Here is a 19,014-nt window from a genome sequence, read left to right as displayed (position 1 = left end):
TCACAATAATACAAAAACTGTGACACTGTCAAGTACAATGTACCTGTCTTTAGACATATTCTAAATACACTGAACTATGATGCAGCAAAGGTTTATCTAGAAGCTATGATCATTTCTCATATAAACGATTGTATTTCAAATTGGTTTCAAGCAAGAGAGACAACATTAAAAACACTAAAAGTGCTTGACAAGAAACCACTAAAGCATCATCATTGTCAAATTCTTACAAAATATGATTGATTGTGTATTTGTATGTCTGATAAATATATACAATTTTAAACAATGCTGCATCTCCACCACTTAAGAGATTTGTCCAGTTTTGCTCTGAGCAGAACACCACAGCATCCAGGTCCACAAGTCACAATGACTGCAGACTCCCCAGATGTAGCTCAGCCTTTGCACAGACAGCCTTCTCATACAAGGGCATTAAAGAATGGAACAAGCTCCCAGACAATCTGAAACTCTCCTCCGACCTGAGGGACTTCTCTTATAATGTCAGAAAAGTCTTTTTAGGGAGTCAGCTCTGTCAACACTGAATTGCATGTGGTATCTTATACGGTCATTTATGGCATATATTTGAGTACTTTTAAATGTGGAAATGTGGAGTGTAATGTTTTAGAATGTATGGTTTGATTGTAAGTGAATGAATACTTAAATGTATTTTAATTGTTTGTCCTGGGGTGTATCTGGTGTAAAGCATCTCTTCTTTTATGAGATTAATGTGTTTGGACATGGTCCCTGTTAAAATAAACCAATAAAATAAAATAAACTAAGGAGAGAAGCAGCCCTCTGCAGCCCATTGAGTGAATTCTGGAGGTTCTGAGCTTTCACATGAGGCATGGCCTGTCCAAATACTGAGAAAAAATTTATTTTTCCTCTATGCAGGTTGCGGCACTGGCAACTTAGATTCAGTTTAAACCAGTGAAAGCACAAACAGTCCCTTTAACATAATCAGCATAACACACAGTTGTCACAGTAGACTTTGACACAAGTCTCAAGTTTGATCTATGCTGCTTCAAACCAAGTAGTAAAGTAATAATTATTAAAGTATGGCATTATAATGTTACTCAAATAGCCTAAATGTAGCATCTGTAAAGGTTTTGAAATTCTGACCCAACTTTCATAATTTTTGTCCTCCTGATGAACAAATAGCCTAAAGATGAATACACACGCCCAGTTCACAGGTTGGTGAAGCTTTCTGGGAAAAATGAGGCAGCATACCTGCAGCAGGTTCTCTAAACTGTCTAAATAAAAAAAAAAAAAAGCTCAACATACTTTACGGTTCTGTGTAGAATATTTCGAGTCATAATTTCAGCATCCATGGTGTTGACTATATGCATTTTTTCAATGCTGAATCCCTCATTAAACACCTAAAGAAGCCGCCCAGAAATACCTAGAAAGAATATGAAATGTATTTTACCTGGAACCTTTTAAGGATTTACGGCCACACTCCTAATATGGTAAAGCTGTGAGTTGTTCTGATTGGCCCGCGCGAGCCAACAGACTCTCACCTCACGGTCCACGAGGAGCTTTCACCGCGCGCTCATCTCAGGCCGTGGATCCAGCGGAGAGACGCAGAGACTGTCACAGGTGGGTGGACAGATTACTCGGTATCATGTTGTGCTCAATGCTGTTGCCCAGTGTACCGAACAAATGTGTTTTTAAGCGATGCTTTCGAGGGAGATAAATTGTCATTCTTGGGAGCGACAGTGAGTAGCCGAAGCAAACCTAATTCTTGCCATGACTTGCCCGTTGCCTTGAGGCTGTGGGGTCAGTGAGTTGTGCCTTTTGGAACAATGTGAACATTTCTGCATGGCTTCTGTAGGCTAATGTAACACACTGGTTCTAATGAATGATTTGTCCATCCTGTTACACTGCAGCGTAAGGCGCGTGTGGACGCGTCTCCCAATGAGTCTCTGCCCCTGTAGCTCCTCTTCTACTAACTTTAGAATAAAAGAGATGAAAACAAGGCTAGTGCCAGATAGTTTTCGATTATTTTCAATTATTTAACGTTTAAGATAAATGGTTTCGTGACTTGATATTATCCCCTGCCTTCTGTATGAAGACATTTGCTTTGACACCTTTTGCCCTGTGTTTTCTAACTGCATATGGCTTGTGGCTTGTGTGAAAACGTTTTCTTCTTAGTCCATGGTAAAACGTTATAATTGTCCGTCACCCTCTTAAGGTGACAGATGGAATAGAGCACAGTTATTAGCAGCATGATGCCAACAGAGACATTTGTGGTGCACAAAAGATGCACGTCAGTACATCCCGGGGAAAGGAATGTGGCGCCTCAGCCTGAAATACTGGATCAGATCTAATCAATCAGTTTGATCAGTAACCAGTGACCTCCCCAAACAGGATGACTTAGATGCCTAAATGACAATATGTTTTGGGTGCAAGCAACACAGGGTTAATGGTTAAATTAGCATGATATGGCTTTTATCTTTTTGGCCACCTCTCTGAGGAGATATTATGAGTGTACTTTATACTAGTTCAGAGTGGACATTCCTTAAGTGTTGACCCCTGTGTGCAGGACCATCAGCCATGCCAGTGAAGATCCACGTGAACAGCCCTCATGTGCGGTATACAGACACTCACATTGAGGCGGACTATGTCTACCAGAGCACAGCTGTCCATAGAGAAGGGGACTACATCACGGTAAGCACAAGAGAAAAAGAAAAATCTTTATGGAAGAAAGGAGTAAAATCACACTTCTTCACAGGAGTCTAAACTGACCTAACCAGTAATAATCCTGGCCTGGAGAAGTTATTGATATGAAATCCAGAAATAAATAACATGAAACAAAATCAGATCTTAATATTATATATTGAATCTGACTGGACAAAGTGGCCAGTATGGGGAAGAAATATAAATCTTTGATAGGCAACAAGAATATTTGTCACTTTATCATATCACAGCTAATAAGGATAAGTGGCTGAATCTGTATTCTTTATAGGTAACCCCACACAACACCCAGATGACCTTCCGGACGCAGAGCCATGTGCCTAGGCTCGGAGTGATGCTGGTGGGCTGGGGCGGCAACAATGGCACCACTGTCACTGCTGCGGTACTCGCCAACAAACTGCAGCTAACATGGAGAACCAAGACTGGTGTCAAGGTAACAGTTCAGGTCATGCACAGAGTAACATGTGATAGTAAGCATGCTCTAACGTGGATTTAATTGACACTGCCGATATCAAGATTTTAAAACACAAAGCAAGGACCACAAATCATAGACAATTGTTATTCACAATAGGGTTGTTAAAAGTATTGAAAATCAGATACTATATCGGCCATTGGTGTTCTGGATTCTAAACAATCGGTATTATATAGCAAAGAAAAAAAAAATGTAAATAACTTTTTAGAAATATATTTTATATATTAAAATCCTCAAAGTAGCCACCCTTTGATAAATTAAAAAAAGTATTTAGTTGAGTTATGTAACTTTTTTCTTTGCTACATAATTCCATGTATCTTATTTCATATATTTGATGTCTTTTGTATATACTGTGTTTAAAATGGAGAAATTGGTATAAAAAATAAAATAAATAAATAAATAATTTGAATGAGAGGGTGTGTCCAGACTTTTGACAGGTGTTTAAACATAAAAGTTTGGACACACCCTCTCATTCACTGTTTCTTTTATTTATTTCTTTTTTCATATTTTTGTTGTTCTATCTTTGGGCAAGACACTTCAACTGTACTTGCTCATATAATTAGATCATCTCTGTTAATGTAATATAAAGCACTCTTAGCAGCTCTGGAACAATTCTGTTTAAAAAAAATAATCTTGCTGATGACGTTCCTAATAACATGCCAGATTATGCATGTATTTCTTATTCTTAATTATCTACTTACATATTTCTGCTCTTGTACCAGTGCAATAACTAAACAATTAGCCAATCCTAATTAGGCTGCTAAAGACCACTAGAGCCCTCACCCCGTTTTATAAATATAGCCCTGTGCCTGTAATAGACTGTGAGTGATTATAAGTTCATTATGTCATGTTCATTAGGCTGTCAGACTGTCTCCACACTTCATATTATACCCCTATAAGGCTCTACTGTGCTCCTTATGTAATATAGGAACTTTCCATTGAAAATCCTGCCTGTGCTTCATGCTTCGAATAATGATTTAGCCTTAGGGTGCATTCACACTTATCTTTGTTTAGTCATCTTTTTAGTAGACAAATGTACACTTTGTTGGTCCTGTTCTAGTTCTGGTTTAGTCCTGATCTAGTCCAGAGGTTTAGTACCAGTTTTGTCCCAATTTTGTCCAGAATGAAAAACAGAAAATATTACAGATTTCTTACATATCAGCAAGGGTCTTATACTAGTTCAGATATGGAGCAAGACCATATCAAACTATTCAGCAAAAATTCAGATTTGTCCTCTTTGTAAGGTTGCCAAAAGTATCAAAAGTCAGATACTAATTGATATAAAAACTAGTGTCAAAACTAGATATTCATTTGAATAAGTACTAAAAAAGTCACATTCACAAGACAGAAATGAACCTTTCCTGAACAGCTTTAGAATGATCTTGAGCTGTATCAGAAGTATAAGACCACAAGACCACTAGTATACGCCCATGGACCACTGTGGAACCTACTGGAATGACTGAGGGACTACACAGATATAAGGCCAATGGAAATATAAAAGAAAGTGCAATTATTTAATGTTGAAAATTGCATTCTATACTATACTGTGAAGAAAAAGTGTTTTTTATTATTATTGTGGTGTCAGAATCTGTATTGCGTATCGAGTCTATTCCTTAGTGTCTAAATTGAGTTTGAAAAATTTGTATTGTGACAATTGGGTCATTTTTTTACAGTTTGAATAGTATGTACTTTCAATACTATCTTTAGTATTGAATATGGGTAGTGATTCTTTTAATTTTACTTACTATTTTCAACAGAATGCAAACTACTACGGCTCCCTGTTGCAGTCCTCGACTGTCTGTCTGGGGTCAAGCCCACAAGGCGACATCAACATACCCTTCTGTGATTTGTTACCTATGGTGCATCCAAATGATATTGTCTTTGATGGTAACTGTAGAGTATATGCAAAATTAAACTAATCCACAAAAAATTGCATTCTTGATTTTCTTGTGTTTTGACCATTTTAGGCTGGGATATTTCCTCCTCGGATCTGGGGAGTGCGATGGAGCGAGCCGAGGTGCTAGACTGGGCCTTACAGGAGCAGCTATTTCCACACATGAGCCGAATGAAACCCAGAAAGTCCATTTATTATCCAGATTTCATCGCTGCTAACCAAGAGAGCCGAGCTGATAATGTCCTCACCGGTACTATAGCAGAGCAGGTTGGCAAAGCAGTAGATAACAGCAGAATATTGTATTCATTTTGTTACATATATAATACGAAAGAATACATATGACTGTAGATGGAGCAGATCCGAGCTGATATCCGAGACTTCCGCAGCTCCAGTTGTGTGGACAAAGTCATTGTGTTGTGGACGGCTAATACAGAGCGCTTCTGTGATGTCACCCCAGGACTTAATGACACTGCAGAGAATCTATTAGCAGCCATCGAGGTACATTCTCATACTATTACATTACAGTTACATTACAGGATTATACACAAATGCTATTTCATTATTAGCAGGCAAATATATTGAACAACTGATATAATGATGATACTGTTATAAAAACAGTAAAACTTACAATGGTAAATTATAAAGTTGCTGTAGACAAAAAATTAAAAAATATAATTCAATACTAATGAATAGACTCAATACCGATTTTCTGTTAACTGTTCACTGTTCAGTTATGTGGCTTTTTTCAATATCAATACTTACTGAAATGAGCATCTAGTTTCAATACTAGTTTTAGTATAGATTAGTGTCTACCTAGCATTAGTCTTTTTGACAAACCTAAAAGACAGGGTAGACAATCATTAAAAACACTATAACAGTATTCCATTCAGGTAAAGTGCTAATGTGCTTTGAGAGAGGTGCTGCTGTTGGAGTTGAACAGTTACTTGATTTTTTATATATTCAAAACATTTGAGTTTGAACTGTCAGCTACTGCTTTCGGCCTTGTTCCATGCTCTCACAAACCTACCAGGAATTATACTTTAGTACATGAAAACATTCATTCAACATTTTAATATAGTTTATACTTGATTGTTTCTCTCAGGCTGGAGCAGAGGTGTCCCCCTCCACCCTGTTTGCTGTGGCCAGTATCCTAGAGGGCTGTGCCTTCATCAATGGCTCCCCACAGAACACCTTTGTCCCTGGGGCCGTAGACCTTGCTGTGCAGAGGGGAGTCTTCATCGGAGGAGACGACTTTAAATCAGGACAGACTAAGCTCAAGTCAGTGCTGGTGGACTTCCTGGTCAGCTCTGGCATCAAGGTGAGAACTTCCCTGGGATCCAGAACACACACTTCTCCAATACTTTATGAAGATGTGAGCGTGGTCACCGATGAGTCTCCGAGTTCAGATGGGCGTGACAGATGGATTAGCCAATCAGGAACATGCATGATCCGTCTGTATCAAAACAAATATCGCTGCTTACAAGGAAGGAATAAATAATATAATATATCACAAATTTCAGCATAAGCAAAGCACTAAACTGTTAATTTGAGGTGAGAGAGTTTTTAATTTTGTTCAAAATAATAGGCGACTCAATGAATAATGCAATGTAAAGTGCTTTGGGTGTCTTGAACGGTGCTATTTAAATCTAATTATTAATATAAACTATAGCTATACTGTACTATATCTCACCAGCATGAACCATTCACACATTGGTTAGAAGGTTAAAATGTAAGATTGCTGAAGTCTCTCCTAAGGGCACTATATGAAGCAAGGACTAAAAGCCCCACATTTTTATTGCAGTCTGTTGCAACTGTTTATATTTATGCCTGTGATAGCCCACCTCAATCGTCAGCTACAATCACCTGGGCAACAATGATGGCAAGAACCTGTCGGCTCCGCAGCAGTTTCGCTCCAAAGAGATCTCTAAGAGCAACGTGGTGGATGACATGGTGCAGTCCAACCATGTCCTGTACCAGCCTGGAGAGAAGCCCGACCACTGTGTAAGACCAGAATATAATGTAATGTTATATTGACCAGGTCAGTTCTAAAATGTTCTGTGTGTTTTTAGGTGGTGATAAAGTATGTCCCGTATGTGGGGGACAGTAAACGTGCGATGGACGAGTACACGTCTGAAATCATGATGGGAGGGACCAACACTATAGCGCTGCATAACACCTGTGAGGTCAGTACAGTTGCATAAGCCCGGTTAGCCATAATTTTTTTTCAATATATTGTCAATTAGAGACACAGGTACCTTTTAATTTTGTTTACAATGAACAGAGGAAGTTGGTAGATTCGATTTCTTGTGCGTGGCTGTTGCTGAATGTATATTAAAGTCAGTGCTGCAAAATGCAATAGCGGTTTTTAAATTGTATAATTGTTTAGCTAGATTTGAGATTTGTGTTTTCAAATCATTATTCTGTTCAGACTCACTTTGCACATTTTAAAGTTGTCCTGGAGTAAAATTTGTCCTGATTTAGTCCTGGTTTAGTCCTGGTTCTGTCCTGGTTTAGTCCTGGTTTAGTTCTGATTTGGTCCTGGTTTACTCCTGGTTTGGTCTTGGTTTAGACCTGGTTTGGTCCTTGTTTGGTCCTGGTTTAGTCCAGGTTTAGTCCGGTTGAGACATGGTTTAGTCCTGATTTAGTCCTGGTTTAGTCCTGGTTCGGTCCTGGTTTAGTCCTGGTTTAGTTCTGATTTGGTCCTGGTTTACTCCTGGTTTGGTCCTGGTTTAGACCTGGTTTGTTCCTTGTTTAGTCCTGGTTTAGTCCTGGTTGAGCCCTAGTTTAGTTACCATGTGATCTTACACTAGTTCTATTAAAGCTATAGTTCAGATCATTCAGGTTGGTGTGCTGTTTATGAGATTTTCTTTCAGCATTGATTATCTAGTTACAATACTAGTCTTAGTATTAATTAGTATCTGATTTTTTTCATACTTTTGACAAGCCTGGGGCTTTATTGTAAGTTCTCATGCTTCATCATTTAAACATTTTTGACAGGACTCATTACTGGCCAGCCCCATCATCCTGGACTTGGTGGTCCTGACGGAGCTGTGCCAGCGCGTGAGTGTGCGTGTGCAGGGAGAGCAGGAGTACCAGTCCTTTCACAGTGTACTGGCTCTGCTTGCCTTCCTCTGCAAGGCCCCTCTAGTACCACCAGGGGCGCCAGTGGTCAATGCGTTCTTCAGGCAGAGGGCGTGCATTGAAAATATCATGAGGTATGGATCACTGATTACATTGTATTTTTGTTTTAATTACACATTCTTTTCGCTGGTCTTAAATGTCCTATATTACACAAAATGGATTCTCATCAAGCCATGTTATAATGCTGTTACCTCATCAAAAACATACCTGGAGTTGTGTTTTGTTTCATTCACACATGTTTGAGTAACACTTTATTACTTCACCAAAGCTCAAAATGTTCTGTTCCAGCTAGTGATGTTTTCAGTTTGATAGAAGAACTCAGCCTAAATATGCTGGGTTTGTGTGTTAAACATGAATGAAATAAAACAAAACTCAACATTAGGTATGTTTTTGATGAGGAAACACAGATAATAAATTCTGTTATATAAGTCTTTTAATAATTGCAAATAAAAGTTCCCCGTCTTTGTGTTGTTTTTCAGAGCTTGTCTTGGACTTCCACCCCAAAATCACATGTTGTTGGAGCATAAGCTGCAGAAGGGTTTTGTCCCTCAGAAAAAGAAGGAGAAGTTTCTTTATCTTAATGGGGCATCTCACTGTGTCAATGGAGAGACAGGTCTCAATGGGGAAGCGCACACCAATGGACATAGTCACGTGAACGGCTACTCCTAAAACACTAAACCAGCATAATACTATTAGGAAATCTTCTAATGATGTTTATGCAAATACTTCAATACTACAGGTTTGTGATGTAAAGCTTGATTTTGTCATTGCTGATTAAACACTCCTTGTTCTAGTATTTTTTAACATAAATCGCTGTCATTTACAAGATACAAGTGAATTATACATTTAGAATAGAATGCCATTTAATAATAATAATAATAAATAATACTTATATATCTTAGCACTTTTCCCGATATACAAAGATGCTTCACACAACATTGAACATGTCTTCAGTTTATAAGTAAAACAACAGTTGCAAACTTGGTGTCCACTTGTGGTCAGATCTGCCCTGGGACAAACTACCAGAAATGTGGCTGCCACTCTGTGCCATATAGTCTATAGACCACCACTAATCACAGTTACGGGGTAAATTAATACACATTTTTGCTGATTCTTCCCATTTTAACATTTACTTAACACTTTTAAATGTCGAAGAGCCCTATAGTATGTCGTAGTTTACATGATAAATGTGTATTTGCAATTTTAGTTAAAAAGGTAAAGGCTGTTGAATGAAAGATGTAGCCCAATCACTGTGCACCGTCCCGGTCCAGCTGGCACAGGGAGCCACTGCAGCATCATCGCGCGTCCTAAGCACTTCCGCCCCGGTTGCTGCGACACTAGACGTCAACAGACATGGCGGATAATAAAGAGAAGCGCCGGTCTGCCGTTATTCCTCCAGCCATGGCCGACAGCAAAACGGCCAAATGCGACAGCGACCGGGAGTTTCTGGCCCAGGCCGGGGTGGGCGAGCTGCTCCGGGGCGCGATCCTCAAAATGGTGGAGGCCAGAACAGACGACCCCATCGGGTTCTTAGCGGACCACTTTTGCAACCTGGCCTCTGTGAGCGACGCTGGGACAGGGGGCAGCGAGGGGGACGAGATGAACAACGGGACACTGGGGGGACGCGCCCACGAGCAGCAACGACTCAACCGCGCGCTCTGGCACCTGCGTTTGGCGCACCACTCGCACAGGTATGGCACTCAGGCAAAGATGAGGATGGACACAGGATGCAAAGATGACAGTGAGAGTTCAGAAAAGTAACAGCTTTAAATCATTTGTTGAGGCGTGATTATATTCAGCCCATTTTGCTTATAACACATTTATTGACTGGGTGCTCCACACTTGTCTTTGTTGGGTCCTGATTTGAGCTCAGTTCAGTCCAGAAGTAGACTTGGTTTGGTCCTGGTTTAGTCCAAGATAAGTTCCACATTTAGTTCCAGATTAGTTCCAGTTTTGGATAATGTGGATGTTTGGAGCAAGTAAAAGATGAATGAACGAAAAGTAGCATTTTTTTTCTCCATTATCATGCATTATTTTTTTTATTTCAACATCTTTCATGATTGAATGGTCCTGTGTCCATTAACCCAAAAGGTGCTAACTCAGTTCCCACTCTAACCTGTGCACATTTCCTTTTTGCCACTGGACAAATTTCACCTACCATTCCACCATTTTTTCACTCATAAATTATTCATTAATCCATAATGAACAAATAGTTCAGGTTTAAGATCAGGTTAAGGTTAAGATCAGGAGTTAAGGTAGGCAGTTAAGAATAATTCTTAAACAATTTGTTTGTCATGAATTGAGTTCTTGTTCATGCTTTATTAAGGCTTATTAAAGTATAATGAATTGTTACCATATTTTAATTATTAAAAAAATAAACATATCTCACAAATCCTCCCCACAGATCAGCCTTCAGCAACAATGTTCGAGTGGCTTATGACCTCCTGAACGAGCCCTCCCCTCCGCCCTGTCCGCCTGACCTCCAGATGACCGACACAGAGGGCTCCAGCTCCATGGGCCCCTCAGGCTCAGATGGAGATGGAGGAGGTGTCCGTGGAGGCCTTTATACCCAAACCCTCCAGTGCCTGTGCAGTGAGGGTGGGGTCCCTGCCTCCACCTCTGCCCCTCTCCTCCATCGCCTCCACTGTCAGGACCACGAAGCTGTACCCTATGATGTGTTCCGCCATGGGGTGCTCACATGTGCCGTCTTCTCCGATTACATCCGCCAAGCTCAGAGGCTGTACGCCGAAGTGTGCTGCCCAGACGAGGAGCCTGTCTCTCGGGCACTGGGCATGGCGGTGATAGGGACTCTGAAAGAAGCTCTGGAGACATCACAAGGCAGTGAAGCAAGACGTAGTGTGAATGCGAACACTAAAAGCAACTCAGGTCTAGAAGCCAATGTTAAAGCTCTACGGTATTTGGAGGCCAGTGCTAAGCTGTCTCCAGATCAGTTAGCTCAGGCCATGGCCACAGCACAGACTAGAGGCCCTGGGGGTAGTATGGATGCTAAGGAGTTTGAGAATGCAGCTGCTGAAGTGTTTATAACAAGGGTCAAAGTTTTGTCATAGGGATTACTGAGTAAAAGAGGTGAACTAGCAGCTATAGCCCATCACTCATATTAACCAGTCTACACATTTACAGGCTGCACAGTTTTGTTTATTGGGCTGCCCATGTTGTTATGGGGTTTGCAAAGCAGACAAGTTACATGGTAATTTATTGAGATGTCTACTTCAATGTAGCCTGATGTAGCCTATCTCCTTCCTGTCACATTACTCAGACTCTGGGTGAGCAGTGGGAGTTAAGTGTGTTGTGCAGGGACACAACAACAGAATGTTCAGACACCCACATGACCATGTGGCTACAAGGCACATACTTCTTAACAGTGCACCAGACAATAGCTTTGCAGCAGCCGATGAACTTATGAAGCGTGTCCTGTTTATCGCATCTTCACATCAGGAACACATGGCCTGCAAAGTCTTGTGTGTGTAATAATAAACCATGAATGTGTGTCTCTTTAATACAAAAAATAAATACAAATAATAACTGATTTTGACTTTTTATACAAACACGCCATGCGTATTTTGCTATCCTGTGAGTTCATCAAACGCATTGAATAACTAGCCTATGTAGCTTAATTATTAATAGAGTTGAAAAGGCCCATGCCCAAACTCTAGATGGCAGCATTATCCTGATTCGTTACGCGCAAACAGAGAAACAGAGAAGCGGAAGTAGCTTTAGTCAAACCATGGACATGTCCAAAACATGGTCCACAACGACAAACCACATTTCTCTGCATGTGGTGATAGCCCAACAGTGAACAGGGGGAGGCCATGGAGCACGAGGAGCAGCTGCGCTCGAGCCTGTTCCTCCTGACGTACGTGCTGCTGAAGCGGCGCAGGGACGTGTCCAGCGCAGAGAGCCAGAGGCGCACCGAGGTCCAGAGGCGCATCAGGCAGAGGCAGTACTTTCTGCAGCGACAGCGGAGGATGCTCATGGTCAGGTGCACAGATGTTCAACTGAAATACATGTTAAACTCATCAGACATAGTCCTGCTAATCGGCTAAAAAGGAGGCGTGGCAAAAGCTCTAAAACTATTCAATATCTCTATGTATCTGATGTAAACACACTTGATCAGGAGTTCATGCAAAAACAACTATTTATGCAGAAAAAAAACTATAGGAAGCAATGTATTTAAAGACGATTAAATTTGTGAAACATGCCTTTAATCTAGGTTTTTACATATGAATCTTAAGCCCACTCACTCACTCCCTCCCTCCCTGCCTTCTCCTTTCTTCTGTTATAAATCCTTACAATCTAAATAAAATGATTATTTGACCAATACAAATTTGGTTGATTAAGACTCCACTGACTGATTAATCCTACAGCCCTAGACCGCACATAAATCATTTATTTAATTTGTGGAAGGTGGACTTAATATGAACAAAATAAAAACAGTGTGTGCAAAATTGTGTGAAAAAGTGAACAAAAGAGTTGAGCAGTGAGATTATGAAAGATGGGTCTCCTCCACTGATGTCTTGTAGTTAGCTCTTTGTAGCTCTTTGTCAAACCCAAATGTTTCCCTCTGCTGAAGCTTGTACCCCCTTGTATTTTCAGATGATGATGGCAGGAGGGATCCGCTCCAGTCTCCGCCTCCGCACCCGCCCCTGGTCCACTACCCCGCGCACTGATTGGTGGGAGCGGGTTGTGATGACGGAGTTCCAACCTACTGATTGGCTGGATAAGTTCCGAATGAACAGAGAGACGTTCTTCTATCTGTGTGATAAACTACGACCCCGTCTAACCCGTCAGGACACCACGTTCCGTATGGCTTTACCTGTAGAGAAGCGTGTGGCTGTTTCTTTATGGAGACTAGCCACAAATGTCGAATACCGCATTATTAGCAGTCTGTTTGGCGTGGGCAAGTCGACTGCGTGTAAATGCGTAAGAGATGTGTGTCATTCCATAGTGGCTCTGCTCAGCTCAGAGTACATGCACATTCCGAGTGAACAGGAGCTGGAGGAGTCTGCCCAGATCTTCTTATCCGAAAGAGCATTCCCGCACTGTGTGGCTGCCGTGGCAACCCTCCACACCTCCATCATGACCCCATCCCAAAACACCTCGGACTATGCCAACCCCGCAGGCTGGCTCTCAGTGCTTTCTCAGGTACCTGAGCTGGATAAGTAGTTGTATTGTTTGGATCATACCTAAACGTGGGTGTTCCCCTCATGTGCAGGTGGCTGTGAGCGGCCGGGGGCACTTCTGGGATGTCTGTGCTAGTTTTCCAGGTGGGACTGATCCAGCAGAAATTCTTCAGAACTCCTCACTATGGGCCACAGCTGAGGAGGGCGGCTTCTCTCCGAATTCAACACCTACTTTTATGGGAACACCTCTCAAGTAAAGTTTTACAAACAATACAATGTACAGTTGAAACCAGAAGTTTACATACACTGCATAAAAAGACACATACACTTTTTTTCTCACTGTCTGACATGAAATCAGACTAAGCTTTTCCTGTTTTATGGTGGCTGAATGATAGAATAATGAGAGAAGGATTTTTTAGACAATTTTTCATTACTTTCTTCAAAGTCAGACGTTTACATACATTTCATTAGTATTTGGTACCACTGCCTTTAAACTATATCCCTTTGACCAAATGTTTTGGATATCCTTCCTCAAGCTTCTCACAGTAGTTGGCATGTATTTTGACCCATTCCTCCAGACAGAACTAGTGTAACTGAGCAAAGTTTGTAGGTCACCTTGCCTTTTTAGCTCTGCCCATAAATTTTCAATAGGATTGAAGTAAGGGCTACTGCAAAACATTGACACATCTTAAGCCACTTTGTAACCAGTTTGGGGGGAGATGTTGCTTCAATATTTCCATATAATATTCTTTCCTCATGATGCCATCTATTCTATGAAATGCACCCGTCCTTCCTGGAGCAAAACAACCCCACAACGTCATGTCGCCACCCCTGTATTTCGCACTTGGGATGGGGTTGTCAGGCTTTTTCATCCAAACATAATGATGCTCATTATGGCTATACAGTTCAACTTTAGCTTCGTCAGACCTCAGGACATGTCTCCAAAGATCCAAGATCTTTGTCCGTATGTGCATTTGCAAACTGTAATCTGGCTTTTTTATGTTACTTTTGGAGTAATGGCTTCTTCCTGGCAGGGTTGCCTTTCAGACCATGTTGGTACAGTACTTGTTTCACTGTGGATAAGGACACATTCTTACCAGCTTCAACCAGCGTCTTCACAGGGTCTTTAGCTTCTGTTCTAATATGCACATTTTGGACCAAAGCACATGTCTGGGACACAGAACCCGTCTCCTTCCTGAGCGGTATGGTGGCTGGACTTGTGCATAATTGTTTGAACAGATGAACCTGGCACCTTCAGGCAGCTGGAAATTGCACCCAAGAATGAACCAGACTTATGCAAGTCCACAATTCTCTTCCCGATATCTTGGCTGATTTCTTGTGTCTTTCTTATGATGTTAAACAAAGAAGCCGTGTGTTTCAGTTGTGCCTTCAAAGACATCCACAGGTGCTGCTCTAATTAAGTCAGATGTTGTCAATAAACCTCAGAAGCTCCCAAGACATGGCATCATCATCTAGTTTTTTCCCAAATTGTTTAAATGCATAGTAATCTTACTGTATGTAAACTTCTGACGTTGAAAAAAGTCATGAAAATTTGTCTTATGGCCTCATTATTCTGGCATTTAGCAAATAATGTAATCCTAATTGACCTAAAACAGGAAAAGTTTAGTCTAATTTCATGTCAGACAGTGAGAGAAAAAAACATGTCTTTTTATGTAGTATACGTAAACTTCTGGTTTCAACTGTATATGTTTTTCGTGTCGCTATGTAAAGCTGCACTATGTAACTTTGTTGATGTCCATGACGTGGTTGTCTCCATGGAGAGAGATATGATTAACCAACCTGAGGCACATTGCAGGCAAAGCAATCTACACAAATACAAACAGGTGGCAGACCTTCTACCTGAAAACTTACATAGTTTGTATGTATATGTATGTCAAAAGGCTTGATCCCACCAATCTGGCATATTTCATCAGTTTCATGTTACAATTTCAGTCTATGAAGTTTATTTGTATTTGTTTAATAATGTGTCCACAAACGTATTCATTTTGTGTCTTCTGTTGTCCAACTGACAAAAGAATGTAGTCTTCAACATTAAATTGTTGTACTTTTCTTTTATATTTCCATGTGGCCTTATATCTGTAATCCCTCAGTCGCCCAGGTAGGTTCCATAGTGGTCTGTGGGTGTATACTACTCTATGTGGTCTTATACTTGTTCTGATACAGCTCAAGATCATACTAAAGATATTCAGGAAAGGTTCATTTCTGTCCTGTGAATGTGACTTTTTTAGTATCGATACCTAGTTTTGATAATAGTTTTGGTATCGATTAGTATTTGGTTTTCAATACTTTTCTAAACCTTACTCTACCACACATTTTTGACCTGCCATCCAGGTCAATTTTAAACTATGGACGGTTTAGAATATTGTAATGTGTCATGAGCCCAACCATATCTTATTATAATTACACGCACTTTTCTACATGTAATAATCATTCTATTAATATGTTATTTCTGCAGATACATCATGGTGGGTGAACTTTGCTACCCTCTCCGGACCTGGCTCATCACCGCTTTCCGGGAGCCGAAGAGAAGAAGGCGTTCCCAGGCTTCTCCTCTTTCTTATTCCCAGCGCAGATTCAACCAGCACATCCGCAGGGCTCTGAGGGTATCCGAGGAGGCTCTATTGAAGCTTAGAGGTCGCTGGCAGTGTCTGAGCAAGAGGAATGACTGTGGCCTCGACGTCCTACCCACCATGGTGCTGGCCTGCTGCATACTGCACAACATCTGCGAGACTCACCAGGACACCTTCAAAAATGAGTGGAAAGATGAAGTGGCTGAAATTGAGTACCCACAGCCACGCCCACAGCACAAGCCACACCCCTCAGCCCCGGATCAGTGCACAGAAGCAGAGGAAACGAGAATGCTCTTTTGTGATTATTTTGAACAGCAAGAGCAATGAGGAAAGTTGGCTGCTCTGCAAAGGTGAATATTGGATAATTCCTGAACATGTTTTTGGACGTGTTACATTTGAAATGTTTGTTTTTACGTTGGTATTATGTTTGCAAGGGCATGTTTTGAACACCAGGAGTATTTCTATTGGGAAAGGATTGAAATATGAACTGCTAAACCAATAGAAATCACATAAATTCCATAGTTTATAGTAAATTGTCAAACTATAGGGTTATTTGTTTTTCATAATACTGTATATTTTGTTGTCTGCTTAAAGGTTCTCAAAATGGATCACTGGGGTCCCTGGGCCATGTGGCAAAAATTGTGGTAGCGTTGAACATTACTTGGACAGTACAATTTCTAATGATGTATACAACATGTTTTAATGGAAATAACTACCCCAACAAAATAAGGACAATGAGAAATGAATTTTTCCTCCAGATTTGGTTGTAAACATGGTTTGAACTTCTGAAATGTATTGGGATGCTATGGTGGAGAAAGATAGGGGGTCCTTAGGATATTTTTATACCAATGGGGCCCCTAGGATAAAACGTTTGAGAACACCTGACCTAAACAGCTAGGCCCTATGTGGTTTAAATTCAAATTGCAATTTTCAAAGTATATGTATATATATTTTTGTATTGTTTTTACATCAATTACATTGACTTATAGGATCTACTCTCTTGCACTGTGCTTTGTTATTTATGCACAATTATAATTTATAATATCATAATTTACTATTTCCTTTTACTAAAACTACTTGAACTCAGAATATAGAATTTAATTTTGTAATTTTGACAAGTTTATGGAAAAGAAAATTTTAGCATAAACAGTAATAACACAACAGTCACTCATTTTCCATAGACCTTGGTGCTTTGCTTTTACTTTACCACCACAAGATGTCGCTAGTCCTCATAATATCTCATTAAAAGGGTGCACAGAATCATCCCGTCCTTGATCTGATTGATACAAAATTCACTTGTTTTGAAGCAATTGGTGCGTTGCCATGTGTGTCACTATCCTCGCTTGCTTCTGGCTACTCCGGTCTTGGCCACAGAACGCTATGAGCTGCTCGGGAAATGGGTGTGAGATTTTTTTCACACATTTGGTCATCTGAACAAATTGTACTGTCTGTTTTACTTATTTTTATTCATTATATGGTCATTGTGGGGACTGGGTTTCATCATTTTAAAAGTGTAGTGAAATAAATCATAGTTTGTTTTGGGCGTTGTCTGTCAACAGAGGTGGGTCATACTCAGTTACATTTACTCAGCTACATTTACTTGAGTAACTTAAAGTAATTGTACATTTCAGGGTACTTTTCTAGCAGCATAGTTTTATTCCTACTTGAGTGATTTTTATTGTAACAGTACTCTTACTTGAGTAAAGGTTGTGATTACTCTTCCCACTGTGAGGTCCACAAGTGGCAAAAACTATGTTGACAATATGAAATTATTTGAACAAATATAATGTAGTTTTGCTTTTTGTATATTTAGTGCATTATTTAATGTTTAGTCCTTCAATTTGCATTAACTTCAAAGTATGAATCAGATGTTTCAGTTCCACAGTTACTCTTCAAGTTACTGTTACTAGAGTAGTAGTTTTCCCAAAAACTTTTTTACACAAACTTGAGTAATTTCTTGGACAACTACTTTGTACTTCTTCTTGAGTAATATTATGTTGAAGTAATGTTATTCTTGAAATACTACAATTTTTGGTTACTCTACCCACCTCTGTCAATGCAGGCAGCTTTTGTATGGTTAAGATTCCTGACATGGATTAAAAAAAACAACAACACACAGCCCAGATAATTAAAAATGTTTTCATATTCAGCCTACTTAAGGACATAAGACTGTTGAGAGTCACTACGCAGCTGTCACTACCAGGTCAAGTTACTGGTTAGATCTGTGGATGTGATCCCAGAAAGCATGTTTTTCAGAGCATTTTATGTAATATCATAGTGTGAAACATTCCAAGGCAAGGTGTTAACATCTCCATGGAAACGAGCAGGTGCTGGACCCTGAATGAAGTTACAATGTGCACTGTACATTGTGTCCTCAAGTCAATGTAGGCTATAGGCTAACTCTGTTAAAAATCCTCTTATGTGGGTATTTTTGTGGACTAGACTCAATACTTGGATTATTTCTTTGAAGTAACAATACACGCACAACTGTCTGGCTACTACTCCTGTCACTGACTGTTCATAATTTGTTTTATTAGTACTGATTATGCCAATAAAGCAAGTAGGCTATTTCAGTAGTGATTCACCAAATCATAATACGCTATAGCAAGGAACCCCCTTTATATATGGTTAATGTCTGTGTCATATGTTTTGGGCTATTGTGTTTTTAAAATGTGGACAACAGACCATTCTTTGCACTGATGAGAGTCATTTTCACACTGTTGCTATGCTGCATTAGTGAATGAGTTAGGTAGGTGACCAAGGCCATATTGAAGAGTGGAGTTTTATTAAGCAGAGTAATACAGTGAACAATTCCATAAATAGCCTTTCTATCCATTGGTTTCAGAATGAGGAGATTCTAGCGACGTTGCCATAGCAATAATTAAAAGGAAAATATTATATGTTATTTTGAATGGGCAAAAAAGCCAGATATCACTAGAGAAACTCATGACTTGGCTAATTGTTATAGTCAAGGGAATATTAAGGACAGACATGGCTATTAAAAGTTATCATTAATATCCATAATAGCCACTTTGGGAAATAGAGGCTTTTACTGGAGCCCACAATAAAATCTGTCGCCTTGGTTGA

The 19,014-nt window shown here is 40.1% G+C and overlaps 3 protein-coding genes across 3 annotated transcripts; all 3 read left to right on the top strand.

Annotated features, from left to right (window-relative positions):
- The first annotated feature begins 2,539 nt into the window (after window positions 1-2,539).
- Window positions 2,540-8,864, top strand: LOC117390206 (inositol-3-phosphate synthase 1-A-like). The gene is made up of 10 exons (XM_033987879.2): window positions 2,540-2,661; window positions 2,960-3,121; window positions 4,918-5,047; window positions 5,128-5,321; window positions 5,403-5,552; window positions 6,157-6,372; window positions 6,891-7,055; window positions 7,124-7,237; window positions 8,052-8,269; window positions 8,675-8,864. The coding sequence occupies exons 1-10, from the start codon at window positions 2,548-2,550 to the stop codon at window positions 8,862-8,864; spliced, it is 1,653 nt and encodes a 550-aa protein (XP_033843770.1). The 5' UTR covers window positions 2,540-2,547.
- A 660-nt stretch (window positions 8,865-9,524) lies between these two features.
- tpgs1 (tubulin polyglutamylase complex subunit 1) lies at window positions 9,525-11,716 on the top strand. The gene is made up of 2 exons (XM_033987880.2): window positions 9,525-9,886; window positions 10,600-11,716. The coding sequence occupies exons 1-2, from the start codon at window positions 9,549-9,551 to the stop codon at window positions 11,261-11,263; spliced, it is 1,002 nt and encodes a 333-aa protein (XP_033843771.1). The 5' UTR covers window positions 9,525-9,548; the 3' UTR covers window positions 11,264-11,716.
- Window positions 11,717-11,890: 174 nt separating this feature from the next.
- On the top strand, window positions 11,891-18,499 carry LOC117390668 (uncharacterized). The gene is made up of 4 exons (XM_033988450.2): window positions 11,891-12,190; window positions 12,810-13,358; window positions 13,429-13,589; window positions 15,813-18,499. The coding sequence occupies exons 1-4, from the start codon at window positions 12,026-12,028 to the stop codon at window positions 16,252-16,254; spliced, it is 1,317 nt and encodes a 438-aa protein (XP_033844341.1). The 5' UTR covers window positions 11,891-12,025; the 3' UTR covers window positions 16,255-18,499.
- Window positions 18,500-19,014: the final 515 nt, after the last annotated feature.

This window comes from Periophthalmus magnuspinnatus, chromosome 22, assembly GCF_009829125.3.
Source record: "Periophthalmus magnuspinnatus isolate fPerMag1 chromosome 22, fPerMag1.2.pri, whole genome shotgun sequence".
NCBI lineage: Eukaryota > Metazoa > Chordata > Actinopteri > Gobiiformes > Gobiidae > Periophthalmus > Periophthalmus magnuspinnatus.
Note: the sequence above shows the minus strand (reverse complement) of the source record. Positions and strands in the feature narration are given on the sequence as shown.